Consider the following 22897-nt stretch of genomic DNA (forward strand, 5'->3'; position numbering starts at 1 on the left):
CTTCTCCTAGCACCTGCTCCTGCCCTCTCCTCTTCCTCCCTCTTTCCCCCATTGCCCCTTCCTGTATCTTTCCTTCTGCTTCACCCCCCCCCCCCATCCCCTTTCCTTTCCCAGCATCACTGTTCCCACCTTCCCTCTCCTCTTCCCTCCTGCCCTTTCCCCTCCACTGTCTCCTCTTGGCAAGCTGGCATTTGTCTCTCCTCCACCCTGCCCCTTAGTGCCTTCCCCTTTCTTTGCCTGCCTTGGCCCCCCTCCTTTCCTGTCAGCACAAGCCCCTTCCCTTCCTCTCCTCCCACTTTCCCCTTAGTTCTCCCCTGCCCCTTCCCTCAACTTCTGCCTCCCATGTGGCAAGTGGCTGGAGCACAGAACTAAAAATAGCATTGCGGGTGGTCCCAGCATGTGGGGCAGCCACCTGCCATGCAATCCTGCCCTGGGAGCAGCTGGGGTCCGAGCTGAGTGGCAGTTTTTGGGCTGGGACCGCAGTATTAAAAATAGCACCACAGCTCTGGCTCCAGTCCCAACACACGGGCAGCTGCCCCGTGTACCAGGACTAGATCTGGGGCCGTGGTGCAGCAGCTCCTGGGCTGGGGCCATGGTGCTATTTTTAGTACTGTGGCCAAGGCTCCAGCTCTGGCAGCCGCCATGGCACACCATGGCTGCAGCTTCAGCCCCGGGAAAGGGCTGAAGCTAGGGGCAAGGCTGCATAGTGGCTGCCCAGCTGCTCCTGAGGTGGGGCTGTTGCTCACCATGCCACCCACCCCGGGGCAGCTGAGTGGCCTCTGCGTGGCTCTTCTAAGAAGGTGCACGGGAGTCAAATTCTTGGTGCACTCACACACAAGTGTGCTCCTTAGAGGGAACCCTGGTCCTGCCCTCATCCCAAGAGGAAGAACTTTGTTCAGGATGAAGAATGATGCCTCAGGCAGGGGAAGGGCTTAGAAACCCTCAGCTGAATACTCAGGAGCCAAAAGACAAACACTGCAACCTTCTGTCCAGCCAGTTAGTCAAAGACCCCACTCCCCAGCCCCAGAAGTTCTTCAGGGAGAAAATCAGAGGTAAATCTTTAAAGAAGCAAATGATTTTTTTTCACCTGCTGGTCCAGACAAAGCCTCTCAAATGTTGGAGGGTGCATGGAAGGGGAGGAGAAGGGCTGGCCTTCGCTGAAATTAACCTCTAGTGTGGTACTTCTTGAAATATAAATTAGTGCTTCCTATTTGTACAGGTTGAACCTCTCTAATCTGAAACTCTCTGGTCCAGCAATGTCTGTAGCGTGATTTTAGTTAGCCAGATGTCCACTTATCACTGGTCTGGTCAAGTTTCCTGAGGTCCCATAAAGTTTGTTTACACCCACCAGTCCTGGCTCTTAGTGTTCTGTACTGTTATTTAGCTTTAATTTACCCCCTAAATGTCTCCTATAGGCCCAGTAAACAGTGGAAGTGTTGGTAATGCTGCTAGACAATATTGACCTCCTCTGGTTCAGCAAATTCTCTAGTTCAACATCAGTCAGGTCCCGAGAGTGCTGGACTACAGAGGTTCAACCTGTAATAATATAAAATGCCCTTTTCCACTCAGAGGTAACGTGCATGTGTATAAATATTAGTGAAACAATATTGGAATAATCATGCTTTAGAAATAAAATTGTATGTGCTCACCCAAGGCTTCTCACGAGCTTTGCAAACTCTAAAAGGCAGGTATCTGAAGGCAGACGAAGTTGTCCTTCAGCCAAAGCTAGCTGGCAGTCTTCAAATGTGTAGTCTGTTACTGAAACTCCCAAGGCCCTTGAGTAAAGAAATCTGATAAAGTAAGTATCTTTTGATACACACAAATGAAATCTTCTACACACATGCACAATATTAATTATCCTGGTTGTACCGAGCATTAAACCCTATACCAATATAACAAAGCAAAAATTTTAAAAAGTGAATAGCCAATAGGAAAAATGTAAGTACAAAAAGAAGATATATACTATGGAAACATGCTGCAGAATGTTTACTTTACCTCTTCAAATACAAGTCCAAGGGGATGCAAAAGAAAAAACCCACTACGGATAATATAAAAGGTGAACAAAATTAAGTAAATAAAATTAATGTTAAAGCTTCCTGAAATATGAGCTTGGAAAAAAGTAGTACTGAACTACAGGGTCCCAGAGCCCAAGCTGTGGCCCAAGCCTGGAACACTAGAGAGCAATGAAATGGCTCCATAACATGCCCAAGCCAATCTGGCTGTCAGGGAACTGGCATAGGCCTGCCATGGAGTTTTCTCTGTTGTGTAGAAACTGAAGAGCATGGTGTCCTGAGGTGAAATTGACATAGGACACTGTGAAACTGAACAAGAAGCCCAGAGATGAGGTAAAATTAATGAAGGCTCATTAATTACAAGAATGCGTGTGAAAGCAAGGATGGCACTGTGAGAAGAGTGATTTGGTATGGACACATACTATTGGCACTAACTTGACTGACTTCTTAGCTAGTACTGAGGATGTTGGTTTGAACTAAGGTGACCCTCAAGAGTCTTGTTTCTTTCTCCCATGACTAGCAGAGGTCTCTGAATGCTCCAATAAGAATCTCAGTCTGTTGTAGCAGATTCTTATATTTATAAGGTCTCTTAAGACCTCTACTGCTTGGAGAGAGATTTCCCTTATAAACAGACATATGCCTTGATTCACTAACCTTTCATGTTTGTTCTTTGAAAATCTTGAAAAAAAATTTTGCTGTCAAATGGATTCTCCCTAAGGAAGTATTAACAGTTGTGTCCATCTTTCAGAAGTATCACTGTAGAAGCCAGGAGAGTGAGAGGGGACAATGCATACTGTAGGCCCTCCAATGAAATTTCTTAATACCTTACAACTAACCTGGTACTTAAGCCTTTTTTAATACTAATAGCCCTCCCCCCAAAAAATCTATACTAACTGCTACATGAACCTACATATCGTAATCTAAAACTAAATAAAGTTATAGGAGGAACACTGAGAAGTTCTAACTCTTCAACAGGGTGATCACAGGTTGGATCGCTCCACCTCTTATGCTCTCTCAAGGGCAGAAGCTTGATAGTATTAGGAGCAACTGCATGTCCCTCACTTCCAGATTTAAAAAATTCCAAACCCCTACACAGGGGTGACAGGCATCATAATTGTAGCTCACAGAACATTTCCCCAAAAAGTACACAGTGAAAAACACCAGTATAACTAGCCTGAATACAAGCAAGGGTAAATTTCCCTCAAAATATTTGGAACCAAGTGAATACAGTAAAACTCTGATAGTCCGGCATGCAATTGTACGGCACTCCCAATAGTCCAGCATCAAAATGGCAAGAGCCTAGTGAGTGAGCTTTGGCCAAAAATGAGTCACAAGGCAGCAGTGGCAGCAGCTGAACTGAGTGAAAAGGGTAAAAAAGGGTTTAAAAAACTAAAACATTACAGTATACTGTATATAGTATGTACAATAAAAGGGTTAAAAACACTTTATATACAGTATATACTCTGTACCAGTGGTCTCCAACTTTTTTATACCCAAGATCATTTTTTAAATCTCAGAACAGGTGAAGATCTACCGCCCCGCCCCTTCCTTGAAGCCCTGCCCCCCTATTCTCCTCCTGTCCATCACTTGCTATCCTCAGCCTTTATTTACACACTCTGATAAACAGTTTATTTTTAAATTATGCGATATATAAAATTAAAATCACATGTTTATAGTTATGAAATAAATGGTCTGTTTTTATTCATGCTATTTAAATCTAAAATGAAGCATTTATAATTATACATTTTGTGGGGACAGAGTTCTGCAGCCGGGGGCAGGGGAGAGGGAACAGGGTGCTAGGAGGGGAGAGGACAGGGTTCTGTAGCAGAGGACAGAGTGCCAGTGGGGACAGGTTTCTGCAGCTGGGGACAGGGTGCCAGTGGGGACAGAGTTTGGGGAGTGGGAATGGGAATAGGGACAGCGTTCTGCAGCTGGGGACAGCATTCTGTAGCTGGGGAGTGGGGTGCCAGTGGGGGCTGAGAGTCCCCTGTATCTGTCTCCTCCCAGGATTCCCCCCAGAGGGAAACCAGCACGTGCCTGCCCCGGGGCCGACCCTCCCCCCCAGCGGTGCAGGGAAGCCCCACGCGCGCCTCCCCCGGGGCTGACTCACCCCTCCTGTGCAGTGCAGGGAGCCGATGCGCCCTCCCACAGTACACGCGGCAGACCAGCTAGAGCACTTCCGGAATCGCCGCGAAGCTGCGGGACTTCTGTCCATCCCCGGGAAGCCGACACTACCTCCATTTTCACTTGAGGTAAGTAGTGGGGCTTCTCGGGGTGGGAGGGAAATGGGGGCGGGGCCGACAGGACACCTCGCGATTGACTGGCCGAGGCCTCGCGATCGACCTGTTGGTGACCACGGATGTATACAGTGCGTGCGTGCGCGTGTGCATGTACATGTGCGTGTATATATTAAAAAACCATTTTATAGTACCTCCTGATAGTCCGGCATATCCAATAATCCGGCACCACCTAGATCCCAAAGGTTCCGGATTATCAGAAGTCTACTGTATAAAGAAAAAATCCTACAGTTCCCATAATCCAAACAAACTATATTAAAAACTTTTAATCTGCATGGAGACTGACCCTATGAGGTGCCAAAAAGGGACCTAAACTGCCATCAGACTACTGAGTATTGTTTTCAAAAAATGTAGTAAGCATGCCACAGAAAAAACGTCCCCTGGACAGAATATAATTATCAAAGGCACGGTTACATTGTCCAACTGAGAAAAGTTTCACAGGTAAGAATTTTTCCAGTCTTCTCTCCATGTCAGACAGACAGTTAGGGATGTAGAAAGCAGGAAATCATCCCAAAGGAGAAAGGGCAGGCAAGATTCAATTTACCCATCTGGATCTGAAAAGGCATTGAAGAGGTTACTAGAGCTCAGCAAGGGTAAAGATGTTGACTATGTTGTTTGAGAAAGCATGAATGGAAGTCCCTGTAGCAGCCTTAAAAATGCCTCCTAAAACTACAGGTGGAGGTCCTTTCTGATGATTTTGAGGTCAGTTTGCTCCATACATAAATCATTCTGTTCTGGTCTCATTCCTAATCAGACAGAATGCTGCACGTTACTATAGTGAGAAATAATTACAGCTGTAGACAGCTAGTCCTAATGCCCTTCACATGCTTAGTAGCAGCAGAAACACTGAAAACACAAGAGAGGATACCAGTAGAACTATTCTAAATGCTGTTACAACATTTTATACAAGTACTTCACTTTGGTTTGCCTCTGTAGAGGCCAATGTTGAAGTCAGAGAGAGCTCTGTAATTAATCCAAACAGATCTTTGCAACTGGAAGTGCAATCCTTTCCTTCTGTTCATTTTAAAATAAGTTCAAGTGTTTGAATTTTCTTCAGGATAGAGAAATGCCTCTTTCAAGTACCCCAGTGGACCCTGAAATTCACAGCAATAATCTGGCAATGAAAACTTTGTACTTCCAAAGAATCATCAGGAGACAGACACAAATTCTGACATCAGTAGAATCACATACATCTCCTTAAATATCCTATAGAGCACACTGATACTGATACATCCCAAAACTAAGAGAAGAAGAGGGATGTAGAAAAAACTTGCAGTCACAATGAAAAGGAGAAGCAAACAAACACAGGCATTTCAGGTGATCTTTTACAAAAGGCCCTTTGCTCCCATGTGCAAAACTATATAGATCATTACAAAAACCCAACAAGAGTCTTATTGGAGACATTCCTTTCTGTCCTGAAAGCAGAAGAGCTACTGTTATAGATGGAAGAGTCTCTACTATAAGAATTACCTAGGGCAACATTAAGGGTTAACTACTAAGGTCTCTCTCACTTAGTAGCTAAGGCAACTCAAATAGCTCTTGCATACCAGCCTCAGCATATAAAACTCTATTATCTGAATCAATACAAAAACCCCCGAATTATCAGGTACTTGAGCATGTTAGTAATCTCTACTGGAGAGTACATAACAGGAGTTGACCACTATTTGGATCTGGAGTTCATTTATGTGGTCTATTGGGCAACTTCTGATCCACTGAAGTACTTCAAGGTGATGCTTCATGGAACCTGTGCTAATGTTGCAGAAAAGAATTCTTCCAGATGTTGCTGAAAAAAGCCTTGTCTTTTCCTTTTGCTTTAAGGGGAGGAAGAAATTGTGATTTCTCTGTGATACTATAAAGGAAAGCAGAATCTATTAAGTCAGTCAGTCCTAACTAATCACACGGGTGCATGACATAGAACCCCTAGGGCTGCTACTGGTTTCTGTAGCCATGTGCCCGGAGGCTTTAGTCAACACCAAAGACTTTGGCAACCAGGATTACTTAAACACTGAAGAAGCCATCACACTCAAGATGACTCAGCCTGCACCTAAGCCATATTAGACAAAGATGACTTGAGAACTGATCTAGAAGCTGATCTTCTGGACCTTTACAGGTACTCAGCTCTGAAGCAGGTGGAACCAAAGATTGGCCTTCAGCGTCTCCTATAAAAAAGAAAGCCTGTAGACAATGATATCTTTATGAGCATGAGAAGATGCTACTCCCTAAGCACTTAGCAGGGAAGTGACAAATGGCATAAAAATTTCCAGAAATTTTACTGCCATCCAACACACACCTATTAAAGCTTTTTTTGTCCAAGTATGTTTCGTTCAAAAGCAACAATGGAATTGGTTCTGTTTAACACGGCTGTCTTGCAGGAGCAGCAGCTGCCCTTAAAGATCACAATCCCAAAAGAATGTGGATTTTTCCAAGGAAAACTATTTTCACCTTCTCATAACTATTTTTAGAAGTTATAAGGGATCAGTGGAGAAGGGGATACTGCTTTAAGTAGAACCTTACATTTCAAATTTGACAAAAAATACCTACCTCATATGGATATAGAAGAAACAGTCTCTTTTGTGCAACACATGCTTTGTTACACTTCAGAAAAAATTGTTGAAGACAGACACCCAGGTACAAAATGCCTTTCCATATTAGCAGGCACCTGAATGTGTCGTCCAAATATATGTCGTGTTAATTTTGGTGCCCAGAGCCATTCTAAAGTAGTCCAAAATTCTAGACAAGTTCAGGAACCATTTGGAAAAATGGTTAATTCTTTTTACATACTGAACTTCTGCAGAGTGGCCTTAATATTCATTTACAGTTTAGAAAATGTATTTAGTTAGACTGCCTTCCAAGACCTGGGAATTTTCAATTCCATTTCCTGCTTGCTGACTCAACGTGGGAGGTCTTATTGCATCTTCCCAGGAAGATAGCTGGTTAGAGCAAACACTTCCCACCTGGACCACAGCAGAGCTGTTGGATCTAATCAGTTTACGTGAGAGGAGTCTGTGAATCCTATCTGCACTTGACCCAAATAAATGAGGTTACGTATGGGCACATTTCTCAAGGCTTGCGCAAAAAGGGCTATGATCAGGAGCTGAGGTAGGTATACCATAAGATGAAGGAGGCAAATTGTTTCTCCAGTGCTGAACTTAAGATCTACCATTTCTATAAGGAGCAGATGCTATCCTCATTGGTGACCACCTCCACCACCAAAAGCCCGGTGTATACTTCAGAGGGCACAGAGGTGGCAGAAAAAGGAACTAATCTAGAGCAATCATTAAAAACATACATCAATACAATCCTATCTAACCCTTTATGTGTATGGGTGAGTGGGGATGGTTTATGTATGCATGTGCAATACAGGGTTACTGACCAAATTAAGATAAATATATAGAAAGAAAAACAGAAGTTTAAGTCAAAAGAAACACTGGACTATTATGAAAGGGGAATGATGTAAGAATAATACAGTTCCATGTGCATTGCTGAGTTGGTACAAAAATTGTACAATATATAGTATTACTCGATAAATAAATGTATTATTGTGTACTTCTCCTATCAGTGCATAAACATAATGGAATAGTGATGAAGTTTGTGGATTGCATGAATTAACTGTGCAATATTATTTGCCCTGATAGCAGTGTTTTACATTTAATCAGTATTATATCATTAAGGCAGTCTGAGCTCATTACTATGAATCTTTTTTTATTTCTGTATTTTAACTTTTGAAATAATGTCAGACTGAAAAATTATATACAAATTTATAATCCTAGCTGTAACCTATTTTTCCTCTAGTTTTTTAAAACAAGTAAATTCACTTATATAGCTTAAACTTCAAGTTATAGTTACTATTTCTTTTTGCTGATTTGAGTTAAGTTGGCTAAAAACTATAATAAAGGAAACACACTGATTCTATATTACTTGCTTTCTTCCAATCATTGCAGTTTCTTACTTTTCTCAAACAACAAAATACATCAGAAAAAAAGTTAACGGTATATAAAAAGTTTTAAATAAATATATCAATAAGTAGTGCCCTACCAAATTTACAGCCATGAAAACTGTACCACAGACTGGGAAATCTGGCCTCTTTCCTCCTTCCCTCTTCCCATATCCCAGTGAATCTGGTATTTTCTGTGCTTTTACTCTATACTATAGAAATTTCACAGGGGAGACCAGCGTTTCTCAACATGGGGGGACTGACCCAAAAGGAAATGGCACTACAAGAGGAGGGTGAGGTGCTGCCACCCTTACTTCTCCCCTGTTTTTAGATCTGGGTGGCTAGAGAGCAGCAATTGTTAGCCAGGCACCCAGCTTTGAAGACAGTGCTTTGGCAGTAGCAACGGATCAATAAGGGTAGCAATACCAATACTTTGACATCCTTATTTCTGCAGTGCTGCCAACGGCTATCCTGTCTTCAGAGCTGGGCTCCTAGCCAGCAACCACCGCTTTCTAGCTGCCCAGCTCTGAAGGCAGCACAGCCACCATCAGAAGTGAGAGTATAAATACCACAACAACCCCCTAAAATAACACTGTGACTCCCCCAGAACTCCTTTATGAGTAAAGACCCTTAAAATTATAACACTATGAAATTTCAGATTTAAATAGATTATATAATGCAATATATGATTTTTAAAACACGAAGACCATAAAATTGATCAAAATAGACTGCATTTGATAGGGCCCTATCAATATAAAATGTAACCTACAGGCAGGCAAAAGTTTATAATGCCAAATATTTCTTTTTGATACCGAAGTGAAATCAAGCATCTATTTTTCTAGTCTATAATCAATATATTAACAGAATACTTACTCTGCCATTATTCGTCTGACATTATTTGCATACAAAGATGGATTTTTCTTTTCCTCTTCTGAAGGTATATACACAGGTAGAAACTGTACAAAGAAAACTAAATTATAGCAAAATATGTAATATTTAAAAAACATTTATACAATCACACTACAGTGAAAGAGTAAAGTAGAACTGCTACTTATAGTTATAGAAATGCAATAATAGTATCAAGTTGAAAACAATAAAAATTAAGAATATTTCAAAAAAATAAGTTTTCACCGTGAGTTAAGAAAAGCCATATCAAATGCCACAGGTGACCATAGAAACTTTGGCTCTGCTTACTTCTACCTTACAAACAAAAACTAAGTGATATTAGACTTCCTCTTTTGAGTCAGTCAGGAAGATTTGAACTGTTTTCCCAAGCTCAAGGATTTTCCATCTTCACTCTGTATACCATTTCATAAAAAACTGGTTTAGAGACAATTCCCATACCTCCAATCTTTCAATCCCCCATTATCTGGCTCCTGAATGTGTGTATAATCAGGAAGAGCAGTGACCACACCAATGGCAGTGATCCATACCTTGTTTTAAGAACTTTGATGGTTCTAATTCATTAGATGTACTTACTGCTTTCATTATCCATCTTAGGGTTATATATCACTGCTTAAGCTAGCATCAAAACACACCTTTCACCTAAAACCAATTAGCAATAGTAAAGATCTTTGTGGACATCAGGCAGTGTCTGGCTTTTCTCCCTTTTTGGATACTGTGACCTAAAGCACCATGTATTCACACCCCATTTGTGACTATAATAATCTTTGTATAAAACATACCTCATGAAATATTAGTTTAAAACTAATTGACTAGTCAATAATACCACGGTGAAATGTATTTAGCATCATATATAAAGTTATGAAATATTCCGGCTTGATGTTTTAAGCACATGTTGAAAATCAGATTGCTCTACTTAGCTTGAAGAATTCTGAATTTACATATAAGTACTAAAGAGGGTCTGAGACACAGCAACCAGAGGAAATGGCAGGAGAAAAAGCAAATCTGCATTTCACCAAACACAAGTGAGAAGAAAGAGCATAGGAGCCTCCTTCACCACCAAGCTCCACGTAGCCTTCTTTAACTGTTGGAATAAACTTTGCTTTGAGGGGTAACACTCAGAAGAATCCACTTGAAAGACTATAAGAGAAAGTGGAAAACACCAAGCTTGCTCTCTCTCTTCTACCTAAGACAACAAGGGAACCAGCCCTTTGATTTCAGAATGAGATCTTTACCTGAGAATGTGGTCAGCCATGTTGCTGAAAATATGTGGTAAGGGATTTTCCTTTAACCATACGTAGAATATTAAGTTTTAAGCTACTAGAAAACATTTCATCTTTATTTCTCAGGTTTTCCATCTCTGACCAATACCCTACACTCGAATTCACTTAAAATTCTATCTTCTTTTATTAATAACTTAAAAATTTTAAATGTAACTCTTCGCTAACTCCAGGTAAAATGGCTAACTGTTGAATTTGACCCTTTACAAGGGCAATGAACTATTAGAGCCTGAACCATCCAGGAGAAGCCTGGATAGTGCAGAAGATGCATTTGGGACTGGGAGTGTGTTGCGGTCAACCAGCAAGTAGCAACCAAAGCCAGTGGAAGCCAGAGTGTGACCGGTGTATTGTTGACAGTCCACTGGAGTAAGAACTGCTAGACCAGGGCTGCAGCGATACAAAGCCAGCGTATGACCTGCATGTTAAGGGGCTTTTTGTGAGTGGCCCAGGTTGGGAGCTACAATACCAAAGCATTGTGAGGCATCCATGGTTGTAGGGCAGATAGTGGGAACCCCTAACTTATTTATCTGTACTGCACACTAGATTGTGACAGGTATCTAAAACTTTTGTCATGCTGTTAAATTTTCAGTATTTAAGTGCCTTATGAGAATTACTTGCTTGTCAGAAGTATACAATTTATGACAGAAGTACCCTTGTAATGCTTGCGCTCTGAAGGTATATCACCAGGTTTCAGTGTGGAGCTACCAGTGCAGACAACCAAAGATTCTCCTCACATTTAAAGTTAGTTTGTTTTTTTGGGAGGGGGAGGTCTTTCTGGTGCTGGTAGCTGTAACCTACAGTGTTCTTACCATTCTATAATACCTTTTCTCCTAAAATCTTCTAAATAAATTCCTTAATTAGTGGAAAGCAATGACTCCTAAATTTCAGTGAATTCAAATCATTAAAATTACATCAAAAATCTAGATGTATGAATAAAATTTCAACTTTTAAAGAGAGTGGGAGATTAATAGGCTGGGTCAAATTCTCAAATTCAGTGAGGCTTCTGACATAATGTGTCAAGAAATTTGTGGTTCCTGGAAAGGTATCAAATGAAAAGCTGGCAATCTTAGCCAGCAAAATAAGAAACTGGGGCAACACTGGATATTCTAGGAACAAGTTAAAATGTGTCTGAGGGTACGTCTAGACTACATGCCTCTGTCGCCAGAGGCATGTAGATTAGGCTACCAGGCATAGGAAAATGAAGCGGCGATTTAAATAATTGCCACTTCATTTAAATTTACATGGCTGCTGCGCTGAGCCGACAAACAGCTGATCAGCGGTAGTCTAGACGCGCGGGTGTCGACATCAAAGGCATTTGTCGACCACCCAGGTATACCACCTCCCAGGTATACTTCCCTCCTTTGATGTCAACACCCGCGTGTCCAGACTACCGCGCTTAGCCAACAAACAGCTGATCATTTTCCTATGCCTGGTAGCCTAATCTACATGCCTCTGGTGACAGAGGCATGTAGTCTAGACGTACCCTGAGCTACCAGTAATTGAGAGTAATGTTTCCCAAAACTTGGCCTGTGGATCAATGCTGGTTCCTGAGATCTCCCAGGCACCTTTCTAAAAGGCAGCAAGACAGTTCTTAATATCCAAAAGATTGAGAAATACTGATTTTGATAACCAGGATACCTTTGACAGCTAAGAGTTCCTTGCTCACTTATACTGGAAATACAACATTCCTGAGCAGACACCAAGTGCATAGTACTTTAAAATGTATTTGTAATGGATTTTGTTTAAACTTGTTTAAAACGTAGACTTTACTTAAAAAAATGTTAGTATAGTCTAGGTGTCAAATACATTTTATATAAAAGGTTACCGGTACTTTATCTTAACTAATACCAGAATTATTTTTTAATTTATTTCAAATACCCACTTTTCATAGAAATGATTGTTTAGATCTCAACTTTTCTTTTTGCCTTTCTTTTTAACACCACTTCATTAGCTATTTTAATTTCATTTTGAAATTTGGAAACCTTCTCAATCTGCTAACAAAGTTAAGTGCACAAATACAAAATGATCAATCCTTTGGGACAGGGACTATGACCTTCTCTTGGTACAGAATGACAAAGGCAAATTTTTGTCAATTATAATTGTATAAATCAAAATTAATTACCCTGACTCAAAAGTAGTTGCACTCTGCATCATTTTTGTCTCTCTCAAAGATGATAAAGTAAAAAGAGGTTGAGAGAAGGCTCCTACAAGAGGCAGATTCAATTGCCTTAATTTCTCAGAAGTATTTTACTATCTAAACAGTAATAATGATTTTCCATTCAACGTACCACAAACATAGATTTGGACTAATGGAAACATAAGATAGTATGCAAGCAAGACAAAGGGTAATAGAAGCAGGCCCTTTATAACTTGTAGGTGTTATAAGGTGAACGTAATGAAGAATCCGTTCACATGCATATTATGAAGGTATATAGGAGGAAGCTCCACTCTAAAATACCTTAGGAATAAAATGTCACCTACTGCCACATAGTTTTAAGTTCATCTGTCTATGAGGTGCACAAGAATGGAACTTGTACTGAGTAATACACTATTTATGCCATACATTGTTTTAAAAAAAATAACTTACACTTACCCAGTGGTATATTGTGTAACAGAACAATAGAAAGCATTAGTTTTACAGTTAATTGCCTCATCTCTTCTACTAAATTATCAAATTAGATCATCACAATGATGCTTTCTGGCCTTAATCTACAAACCTACTGCACCTAAGGAAGTTTGTGTTGCTGGTCTGACAGAAATAGCTGGTAAGTTATTAAATATGTACCCAAGACAAGAAAAAGAAACGATCAAAGATACCCTGGACAAATTGTATAAATATTCAAGAATGAAATATAGTGCAAAGTGTTACAATGCATAAGGAATGCTATCGAAAATTGCATGTTAAACTATTTTTTGAGAAAAATATTATGTGATCATGTAATTAAAGACTACGGTAGTAAAAATGCACAAGGGAACAAAGTTAAGGTTGTATACAAAGTCTTAACTTTTGCATTTCCTGATTCTTGTGTGCTTAACTGTGCAACTTTAACATCTGAGACATGAAGCAGTAGTTTATTGGGATGAGAAGAAATTGTAAATTGTTACTTTTACTCCTGAAAAAAAATCTTTAGTTGCACATTAATATAACTTAAAAAATTAGGCATACACCATGATCAGCATGTTAACTTAAGAATGACAATAAGCCCTACAGACGAAAGCATTATGTTCCCTTAGGAGACAGAAATACACGGTGATAAAGAGGTTAATCTTTTAAGTGCAGAAGAAGGCTAGTTCTCCTGAAATTTGGTGAATCAAGCTTTCAAATAAAGAAAACAATTTATACAAAATATGAGTGGTAGCCAGTCTGTATCAATGCAGTTTTAACATTTTAAGTCTGATCATACATTTTCATTATACTGTTTGGCTGCATCTAGACTGGCATGATTTCGCGCAAATACTTTTAAAGTATTTGCACAAGAGACTGTCTACACTGGCACAGATGCTATTGCGCAAAAGACATCTTTTGCGCAAAAGCATCCGTGCCAGTGTAGACGCTCTCTTGTGCAAGAAATTAACTTTCCTGTCTACACTGGCCCTCTTGCGCAAGAATATTTGCACAAGAGGGCTTATCCCTGAGTGGGAGCATCAAAGTGTTTGCGCAAGAACCACTGATTTTGTACAGTACAAAGTCAGTGTTCTTGCGCAAATACTCGCAGCCAGTGTAGACAGGCGGCAAGATAGATCTTGGCAGTCTATACGCACCCTTTTACTGCAGAAATGACAGCATGCAATACATATGTATCTACAAGAAATGAAGTTTGGTATTGCCTAAAATAGAATGCATTACTGCTTTTATACTAACCTCAATTTCCACAAAACTGTGAAACTGACACAAAGTAAGCCACAGAATTTCCAGCCTTAAAAAAAAAAGAAAAAAACAAGACAAGTTTTGAATGTAGCAAATAACCAAATAGCACACTGAACTCTTCACCTAATGGTATGTCTTTTGGGTAAGATATATCTTTAATATAAAAAACTATTTCTGGATTGCATCTTTATGTGCTTTTATGGGTTTCTGGAAGCATATAAGAATATTTATTCCAAAGTTGCATATTAAGATCCAGGCAATAAAGTGGGAATTCTAGAGTAGAAGACCCCAGCACATTTATATACTTTTAACAAAATAGTAAATTTGCATTTAAAAAGTGTCATGGTAAACAGCGGTGTCATTGAAATAGAAGTAGAAGTTGCCAATACTTTTTGTTTTGACGTATGGAACAAAGTATTACCTTCTTTTATTTTGAAGTTGGATATAAAAACAGAACAGTTTTATTAGTCTAGTCTAATGGTATGTCTACACTTGCACCCTCTTTTGAGAGAGGGATGCAAATGAAGACATTCAAAATTGCAAATGAAGCCAGGAATTAAATATCCCATGCTTCATTTGCATATTTGCGTTATGGCACTATTTCGAAATAAGTTAAGATGCGGTTATTTTGAGAGAAAACCCTTCTCTCGAAATAACCCTTATACCTTATACAATGATGTTTACCAGTTATTTCGAGACAAGGATTTTCTCGTGAAATAATTGCGTTTTAACAACATCTTAACTTATTTTGAAATAGCGCCATAACGCGAATATGCAAATGAAGTGTGGGATATTTAAAGCCCGGCTTCATTTGCAATTTCTAATGTCTTCATTTCCATCCTTCTCTCGAAAGAGAGTGCAAGTGCAATTGTGCCAGGTTGCAGAAGAGGAGATCTAGATTGGATATTAGGAAAATTTATTTCACTAGGGTTCTCAAACTTTGTGATACCATGACCCCCCTCTAAGTTGCTCGCGACCCCCCAGGGGGTCGGGACCCACAGTTTGAGAAACGCGGCACTAGGAGGTTGGTGAAGCACTGGGATGGATTACCTTGGGAGGTGGTAGAATTAGGCCTGGAAGACCTGGCTGGGACGATTTAGTGGGGGTTGGTCCTGCTTTGAGCAGGGGTGTGGACTCGATGACCTCCTGAGGTCTGTTCCAACCCTAATCTTCTATGATTCTATGCTATATCACAGTAGGTGAGATCAATTGATGCACTCAGCTAATAGCTCAGATACAGGAGGCTGATGGCTGGACATTTTCCATAGAATTCGTTTTTCCTCTTGATCTACTAGATTCAAAATCTGTCACTCAGTTCTTATTCAAAATGCTCTATCTTCAGACATTTTCTGAGTGGAAATAGAGCTAAAATAAAATTCACTGAGGTGAGCGTTTCAACTGTAAACATTGATCTGTTTTGTACTGTACGGGACGTGGCTTTGGTTAATTCATTTTGGAAGGGCTTACTGAACAACGGATAGTTTTATTTTAAACCACCTGCTCTTCTCACTTGTGGAACAGATCGTTTTCAAAAGATAGCAATAAAATCATAATCAACATAAAAATGCCAAGTGATACGGAGTCACTAATAATATAATGAGTAGAATGATAATCTCCTTTCACATAGGTGAGCCAGAAGTATTAAAGCTGACATACCAAAACAAAAATACACAGCATAAGTCTTCAAAATGGTAGTAGCAAGACTTACTTTCCATTTACATTTGGGCTCTAGTTGCTGAATATTTTTATAATGCAGCAACCAAAGAAAAGGCATAATTTCATTCTGTGGAATGCTCTAAATAAAGTGATCTAAATAATCAGAAATATCTATTTGAAAGTACACTTGTACAATTTCAAATAACAATACCAAAGTAACTGAAGAAAGCAATTGCAGAACAAAGAGAAAAGAAGATAATTAACTTACGCTCCTGGACCTTGCCATGTCCATGTGATCGTATCCTACATATGAACAAAAAAGACAACACATTGAAAATTAAATTAATTTGTATTATAAAACTCTTTCACGGCACAATGAATGGCATATATTCTAAATCACTACAGAAACTACAATCCACCATTTTAACAATCCACTTTACATTAAAAGCCAGCTCTCTAAGACGGGATCTTCAATGAAAATAAGCCTGGATTTTACACACAAAATAATCAAATGTATAGAACACTTAAAGACCCAGAGATCACTCAACAGACAGAACATGGAAAAAATATTTAGGAATAGATATGGTGCAGATTCGTTTCCTTTATTAGCAGATTTTTCACATAAAAGCGAACACTTTGTCAGCATTGTAGTAGTTCAGGACAGTGATAATGTAAGTTCAGGATTCACTGGTGTGGCATCCTGACTCCATCAGTGATGATAAATTTCAGCTGCATGTGTTTTCATATGCTCCCTCAGTACATCATGCCACCTGTATGCAGGTAGCTAGCATAATACACTTCACGAGAGCCTCCAAAGACCATAGACTCAGATAAGATATGAAGGCACATATGAATGTTAATAGCCAGATGGCCTCTGAGCCCCTACTCGTTTGTATCTGTGACAATGGACACGGCTCAATAGTATGGATGTTACTATTGCCCCGTAGGCTGGACAAAGAGTTAAGTCGAGGTACCCCATTTATAGACAGAGATCAACAATCTATAATACACACCTTAAGTATCTCACGCATTAATGACACATTTGGTACCCCCTTTTGTATTTTCCTCCAAAGCATTCACTACCCATTGTTATGCTTTCACTCTTGTTGTTTCAAACTATTTTATTATGTACTCAGCCGGGAGTTCTTGTACTGTCCTGGTTAAATGTATTTACATATTTCATGTGCTTTTACCAGTGCTAGCAGTTTTAATGCCAAGAGACACTGACTTGCAGGCAATCATCTGCTTTAGACATGGCCTGTCTATTACTCATAGTATAACTTTTGCTTACTTTGGTTTAAGCATCTGGCCCATGCTTCAGGCTCTTTCTTTCTTTCTCCTACAAGCATACTTATCTGTTGCTTAAAAAACTCCAAACCATAAAGGAACAGAAATACTGTCACATTGTCTCTCTTCTGAATCTCCATATTGACCTGAATAGTTTATTTTTCTCTGAAGTCAGCCAGCCATATAAAACTGAAGATACAATATGCAAAACAAAAGCCTTACAAAGATAGCTTCCCCAATTATCACCTTTAATATCATTAGCTCACAGACATTTACCTCCCCCCATCCTCCTTCTGTTCTGAAATTTGATTTGTCCTTTTCATACGTGTTCATTTTTTTAATTGTATCCTTTGGTATATATGGTTGTAACAATTTTCTTCCACTATTTGATCTGAGGAAGTGGGTCTGGCTCATGAAAGCTCATCACCTAATAAATCATCTTGTTAGTCTTTAAAGTGCTACATAGTCCTGGTTTTTGTTTCAGTTACAATTACTCCACACTCTGCCTTATAAATTTTTTCATAATTTAATCATGTTGGAGCTCTGCATTGACTTTGTGACAAGAGAATTACCAAGAAAGGCACTCATTTATATAGCAGCAGAATTCAATATATGGTAGGTGGTTTGCCATGAAGAACACATAATCCAAAAAGACAAAACTAGTGAAAGACAGAAGAGAAGGATATAGCATACAGACAAGCACCAATTTTTATTTATTTATTTTTTTTAAGTTTGGTGACTTCCATTTTTGTTACATAGAAATAAAAGCTATTCTCAATTGCACCTCTATCTTGCCAATATAAGCTGGCTACCTTTTTGTTGGCATTACAGTAGAAGTGGGACTTAAGTGGTATTTGAAACAGGAGAGGGTAGTGCCTTTGCACATTAGTTCAGAAAAGGAATTCCATGTGTAGGGGAAAGCCTGGAAAAAAGCAGAGAAATTATTGTGGAAGAAGTGGAGAAGCTAGGCTTCAATGCTATCCAGGTTGGAGTGGCACATGACATAAGAGGCAGGGGTAGAAAGAAGGAAGAGATGGTTATAAAGGGTCTACAAGGGGAGCCCAAGAAACAAACTTGATCCAGTGAAGAAAGGAGAAATAGGGAGATGCAATGTTTAGATCAAGCGAGGAAGGTTTTCTTCGTGCCCACATTCTGAATGGGCAGGGATGGGAAAGTGGGTACAACATACGTGCTAGGGAGGCAAAAAAAGGAGCAAGTGACAGAAACCAAAAGGGAAGACTATGGGGCCTATACAAAAAAGTTTTCATTGTGTGGACAAACAGAAAAAAATACAGAACCTTAGAAATTCTGGAAGAAGAAATTGCAAGATTTGGCAAAGACCCAAATTTGTGGGATAAGGGAGGGGAGAAGTTTATGATGACTTCTGGGTTATGGGCTAGAACAACTAGGTAGATGGAATATAAGACACCAATGGACGCGGAGTAAAAAGGATTTAGAAGAAAGATGAGTTAAGTTTTCAAGAAGGAAATGTCAGATAAATAGCAAACAAACAGCAATGTAAGCATTACAGCAGGCGTCTCAAACTGCTGGACCAAGGACCATCCCCGGCCAGCGTAATTGCACAGTCCAGCCACGACTCCCAGAACTGTGGGCTGGGAGCTTGAGACCCCTGCACTATTCTCTCAACTGTATTTTCTAAATTTGATACTAGGTACCCAAGCTCAATTTAAAGTCAATAAGATTAAGAGTCCCAGGATCTTGAAAGTTATACACAATGGCTGCGTCTAGATTGGCATGATTTTCCGGAAATGCTTTTAACGGAAAAGTTTTCCGTTAAAAGCATTTTCGGAACAGAGTGTCTAGATTGGCATGGACGCTTTTCCGCAAAAGAATCTAGATGAGCTTTTCTGCAAAAAAGCCCCGATCGCCATTTTCGCGATCGGGGCTTTTTTGCGCAAAACAATCTGAGCTGTCTACACTGGCCCTTTTGCGCAAAAGCTTTGTGCAAAAGGGACTTTTGCCTGAACGGGAGCAGAATAGCATTTCCGCAAGAAGCACTGATTTCTTACAGTAGGAAGTCAGTGCTTTTGAGGAAATTCAAGCGGCCAGTGTAGACAGCTGGAAAGTTTTTCCGGAAAAGCGGCTTATTTTCCAGAAAAACTAGCCAGTCTAGACACAGCCAATGTCAATATCTTAAATATTTCATTACTGCCTAAAACACAAACAGAATAAAAGAAAGTAGAACGTACCAAAAAGCCCATTAAAGAAAAGGTTAGCAGCTTAGAAAAAGAAATTTGACTATAACGGATGAATGAATTATAAATTATGCCTTGATTTTAAAATTTTGTGATTTCAATAAAAACAAAAAATGTTACATTAAAAGAAAAGGGGCCTTTCCACCATCACCAATTCTGGAATGTAACTTTAGACTTACCTTTACCCCTAGGGTGATGTGGTGACTTCTAATAGCCAGTTGTAATTTTCCATTGTTAGAAGGGCTGCTATTAGTGATATTGGTGCTACTAAAATACCCTAGCACTGCAGACCTATTAAGTCTGGGTTTTTTGGTCTTTCATTTTCAGGCACCCTTCTTTAGGCTTCTGAGTGTGTGCCTAAATCTCTCAAATCACAGAGTGCACTTATGGCCTAGAGCAGCGGTTCTCAAACTTTTGGGGCTCCGGAGCCCTTTACATGCGTAAAAATGTATGCGGAGCCCCAGCGGGCCACTGATTGTATGTGTTGTACCTATCAATGTTTCCAGTTTGTCAACCTCGCGGAGCCACTGGAGATGTCTCGGAGCCATGGGGCTCCGCGGAGCACAGTTTGAGAAACACTGGCCTAGAGCATTAACTATAGCCCTATAAATATCAGAGAAATTAAGCCTCTTATCTAGATTGCCACTATCTGACCGGCAAATCTGATAGCCAGGTCTCAGAAGTGGGCAATTTAATGGTAACTCATTTTCTGGGCAGCGATATCATTAAGTGATAGATTCAACACAGCATTCTGCTGACTAATTTAAGCCACTAAAATAGCATCTCTTACCTGGGAAATTCTAGCAGTTTGTTGCATCTGTTACCATTCCTAGGAGAAACTCTCAACCCAAAAATCATCTCAAGTAGTTGTAAATCATGTCCCTTCCATCCCACGTGTGCATTAGCTATCCCTGCTGAGTAAAGATATGGGAAGCAGCTGCAAAGACCAATGATCAGTCTCTATTTTGGAATGTGGGGTTCGGACTGCAGACAAAAGACCTGAGTGAAGCTTATAATAGTCTCTCACTACCTGGGTATATAAACATAGACAATGACTAATTCCAGGAAAGTGAGGTTACCGTTGTCTGGAATAGATACCCTAAATACTTATAATAGCTTTTAGCTCTCATGAACAACACTGATTATGATAGGGGCCTAGCACAAGCTAATGCTTGTGTACCTAGAAAGCGAAGCTCTTGAAAGATTGCTCTTCCACACAAGAGTGCAAAAGGAACAAGAAAGCGTTGAAGAATGTGTCACAGGCTTGATGCTCAAGACCCAGTCTTGCAATTTTGGCCCCTTTGAGGTTTTCTTGATAAGAGACAGGCTGGTGATAGGATACAGAGATGAGAAAGCACATATACATATATATATGGAGAGTTTGTTATCTGACTGGAGAACAAACCATAGAAATCTTGCAAGGTAATGAACTAAGTAAAAGTGCTATTGTAGGCTTTAAGGATGAAAGTCAGAAAAACAAAGGAAATTATCATGCAGCAGAATATGAAGGTGCATGAAAGTAATACATATAGAAATCAGATTGTTAATGATGTGGAATGTTGCAAAGGCTATTAAAGATATCAATGCTACTAGTGCTGCAGTTCTTGGAGCTCCAGCATTAGCTGCACTAGCAGAGTGCAATTTGCTGATTCAACAACCCTTGATTTTATTTAAAAAAAAAAAAAAAATCACAGGTTCCATTTTGTGTCAAAGGCACTTAAGCCAAGTTTACCGGCAACAAAGCACAGTACTAGCGCCTCACAGGAGCTACAGGTATATTAACACAGGAAGGCCTGCAACAATGGTACTAATTCAGTCAGGATGCAAGGATCCTGTTCCCTAGACTAGCTCAAATATTCTCCTGCTATCACCTCTTTTATATACTGATAGAAAAAAGTTATGTACTGCACTGCAGGTGTTGTTAGTTACTAACCTGATCCTCACACATGAGTTTGAACAAAAGATCCACATTCATCATCCTGTCAGCCCCTCCTTATCTTTACAAGGGGTCAGCATATTCGTGTATCATCTCTTAGGAATGCTTTCGGATACAGATACTTAAGAGATCTGTGTCTTTTTTGGGTTAGGTAATACGCAGTATGTTATTATTCTACCAAGGCCAGCCCTACTCTGGTTCACATGGCTAGTTATGCTACGTAGGACTCCTGCAAGGCTTACATTCCCTTCCTTTTTTTATTTTTATGATGAAGAGGTTTACCCGTCACCCCAGAAAAATATAATGAATTAACTGAAAATGATCCTGTGGATTAAATATTATTTCTTTGTCATTTTAATTTACCCATCTATACATTCATGCCCCAACTGTCCAATGGTCTGAACATTCCCTGCCTACAACCTTCATTTTTCTAACTGTTCTAAGAATAGGTCCAAAAATTAATATATCCTGTACCCTCAATCTGCAGAGTAAGCGGAACTTACCAATTTGTTAGGATAACGTAAAACTACTGGCTGGACAGGAACTCCAGGAATAAATGCTCCTGGAAAGCACACAATACACATCATTACTCTTTGGCATATATTTTGATATTTTTAAATAAATTACTTATTTCCAAAAAAATTGTGACCATTGGTTACATCACTACTCTGATATGTACAGTAGCAGAAATTCATAGCATGCTGGTGAAAAAAAATACAAGTTCTGGAAGTAGTAAAATCTCTCTCAATATGCCACAAAGAAATTTTTAAATATGTGCCTATATTTATTTAGAAGACACAAGCATTTCAAAGACTGGAAATATAAATATTCAAAATCCCCCAAAGCCTACATAAAACATAATTAATTATGAAAACATACATTTTCTATTACAGCCCAATCCCTTACATTTGACTCATGGCAAGATCAGCTCATATAAACCAACTGACGGTATTAAAATGGCCATCCAACTAGGAACAAAGGGACGTAGGTCAAACAGAATGGGGAATGTATTCTGCAAAGCAATGACTCTGAGAAGGTCTTATAGCACCAAGAAGCAAGTGGGAAAGTCAGAGGCAATAAGATTTCAGAGGAAGGGGGCGAAGGGAATGGAGAGTTAGGGTATGTCTACAGTAGACAGTTTTGTCAACAAAATGAACATCAACATTCAAAAATCGACAAAACAAAAATCGCCGGAGGCTATTTGCACTTGCCCTCTCTGTCGATACAGCCTGTCCACTCTGGGGGCATCATCATCGGCAATGGGAGCAATGCACTGTGGGTACGTATCCCACAGTGCATCACTGTGGGAAGATACAGATGATCACAGCGCATCTTGGGATTCCCTCTGAATTCTCCCACAGACTACTCAGCTGCCGGGAGTAGCATCATGAGCAATTCTCTGATCTCTCCCTGCTGAGGAATGTCTAAGTGGCACAGCAGCTTGTCCCCTTCCCCTTGAAGCAGCAGTTTGCCTACCACTGTGCCTCTAGTGCAGGGGAGAACAGGAG

General features: G+C 39.8%; 1 protein-coding gene across 1 annotated transcript in view; it reads right to left on the reverse strand.

Annotated features, from left to right (window-relative positions):
- The window catches only part of LPCAT1 (lysophosphatidylcholine acyltransferase 1), a 116100-nt gene that overhangs the window by 39981 nt on the left and 53222 nt on the right, over positions 1-22897 (reverse strand). The window contains 5 exon segments of the mRNA XM_075921518.1: positions 1650-1775; positions 9117-9199; positions 14289-14343; positions 16219-16253; positions 21893-21951. Of these exon segments, the coding sequence (XP_075777633.1) occupies positions 1650-1775; positions 9117-9199; positions 14289-14343; positions 16219-16253; positions 21893-21951 (358 nt within the window).

The sequence above is a fragment of the Pelodiscus sinensis genome, chromosome 2, assembly GCF_049634645.1.
Source record: "Pelodiscus sinensis isolate JC-2024 chromosome 2, ASM4963464v1, whole genome shotgun sequence".
Taxonomy (NCBI): Eukaryota; Metazoa; Chordata; order Testudines; family Trionychidae; genus Pelodiscus; species Pelodiscus sinensis.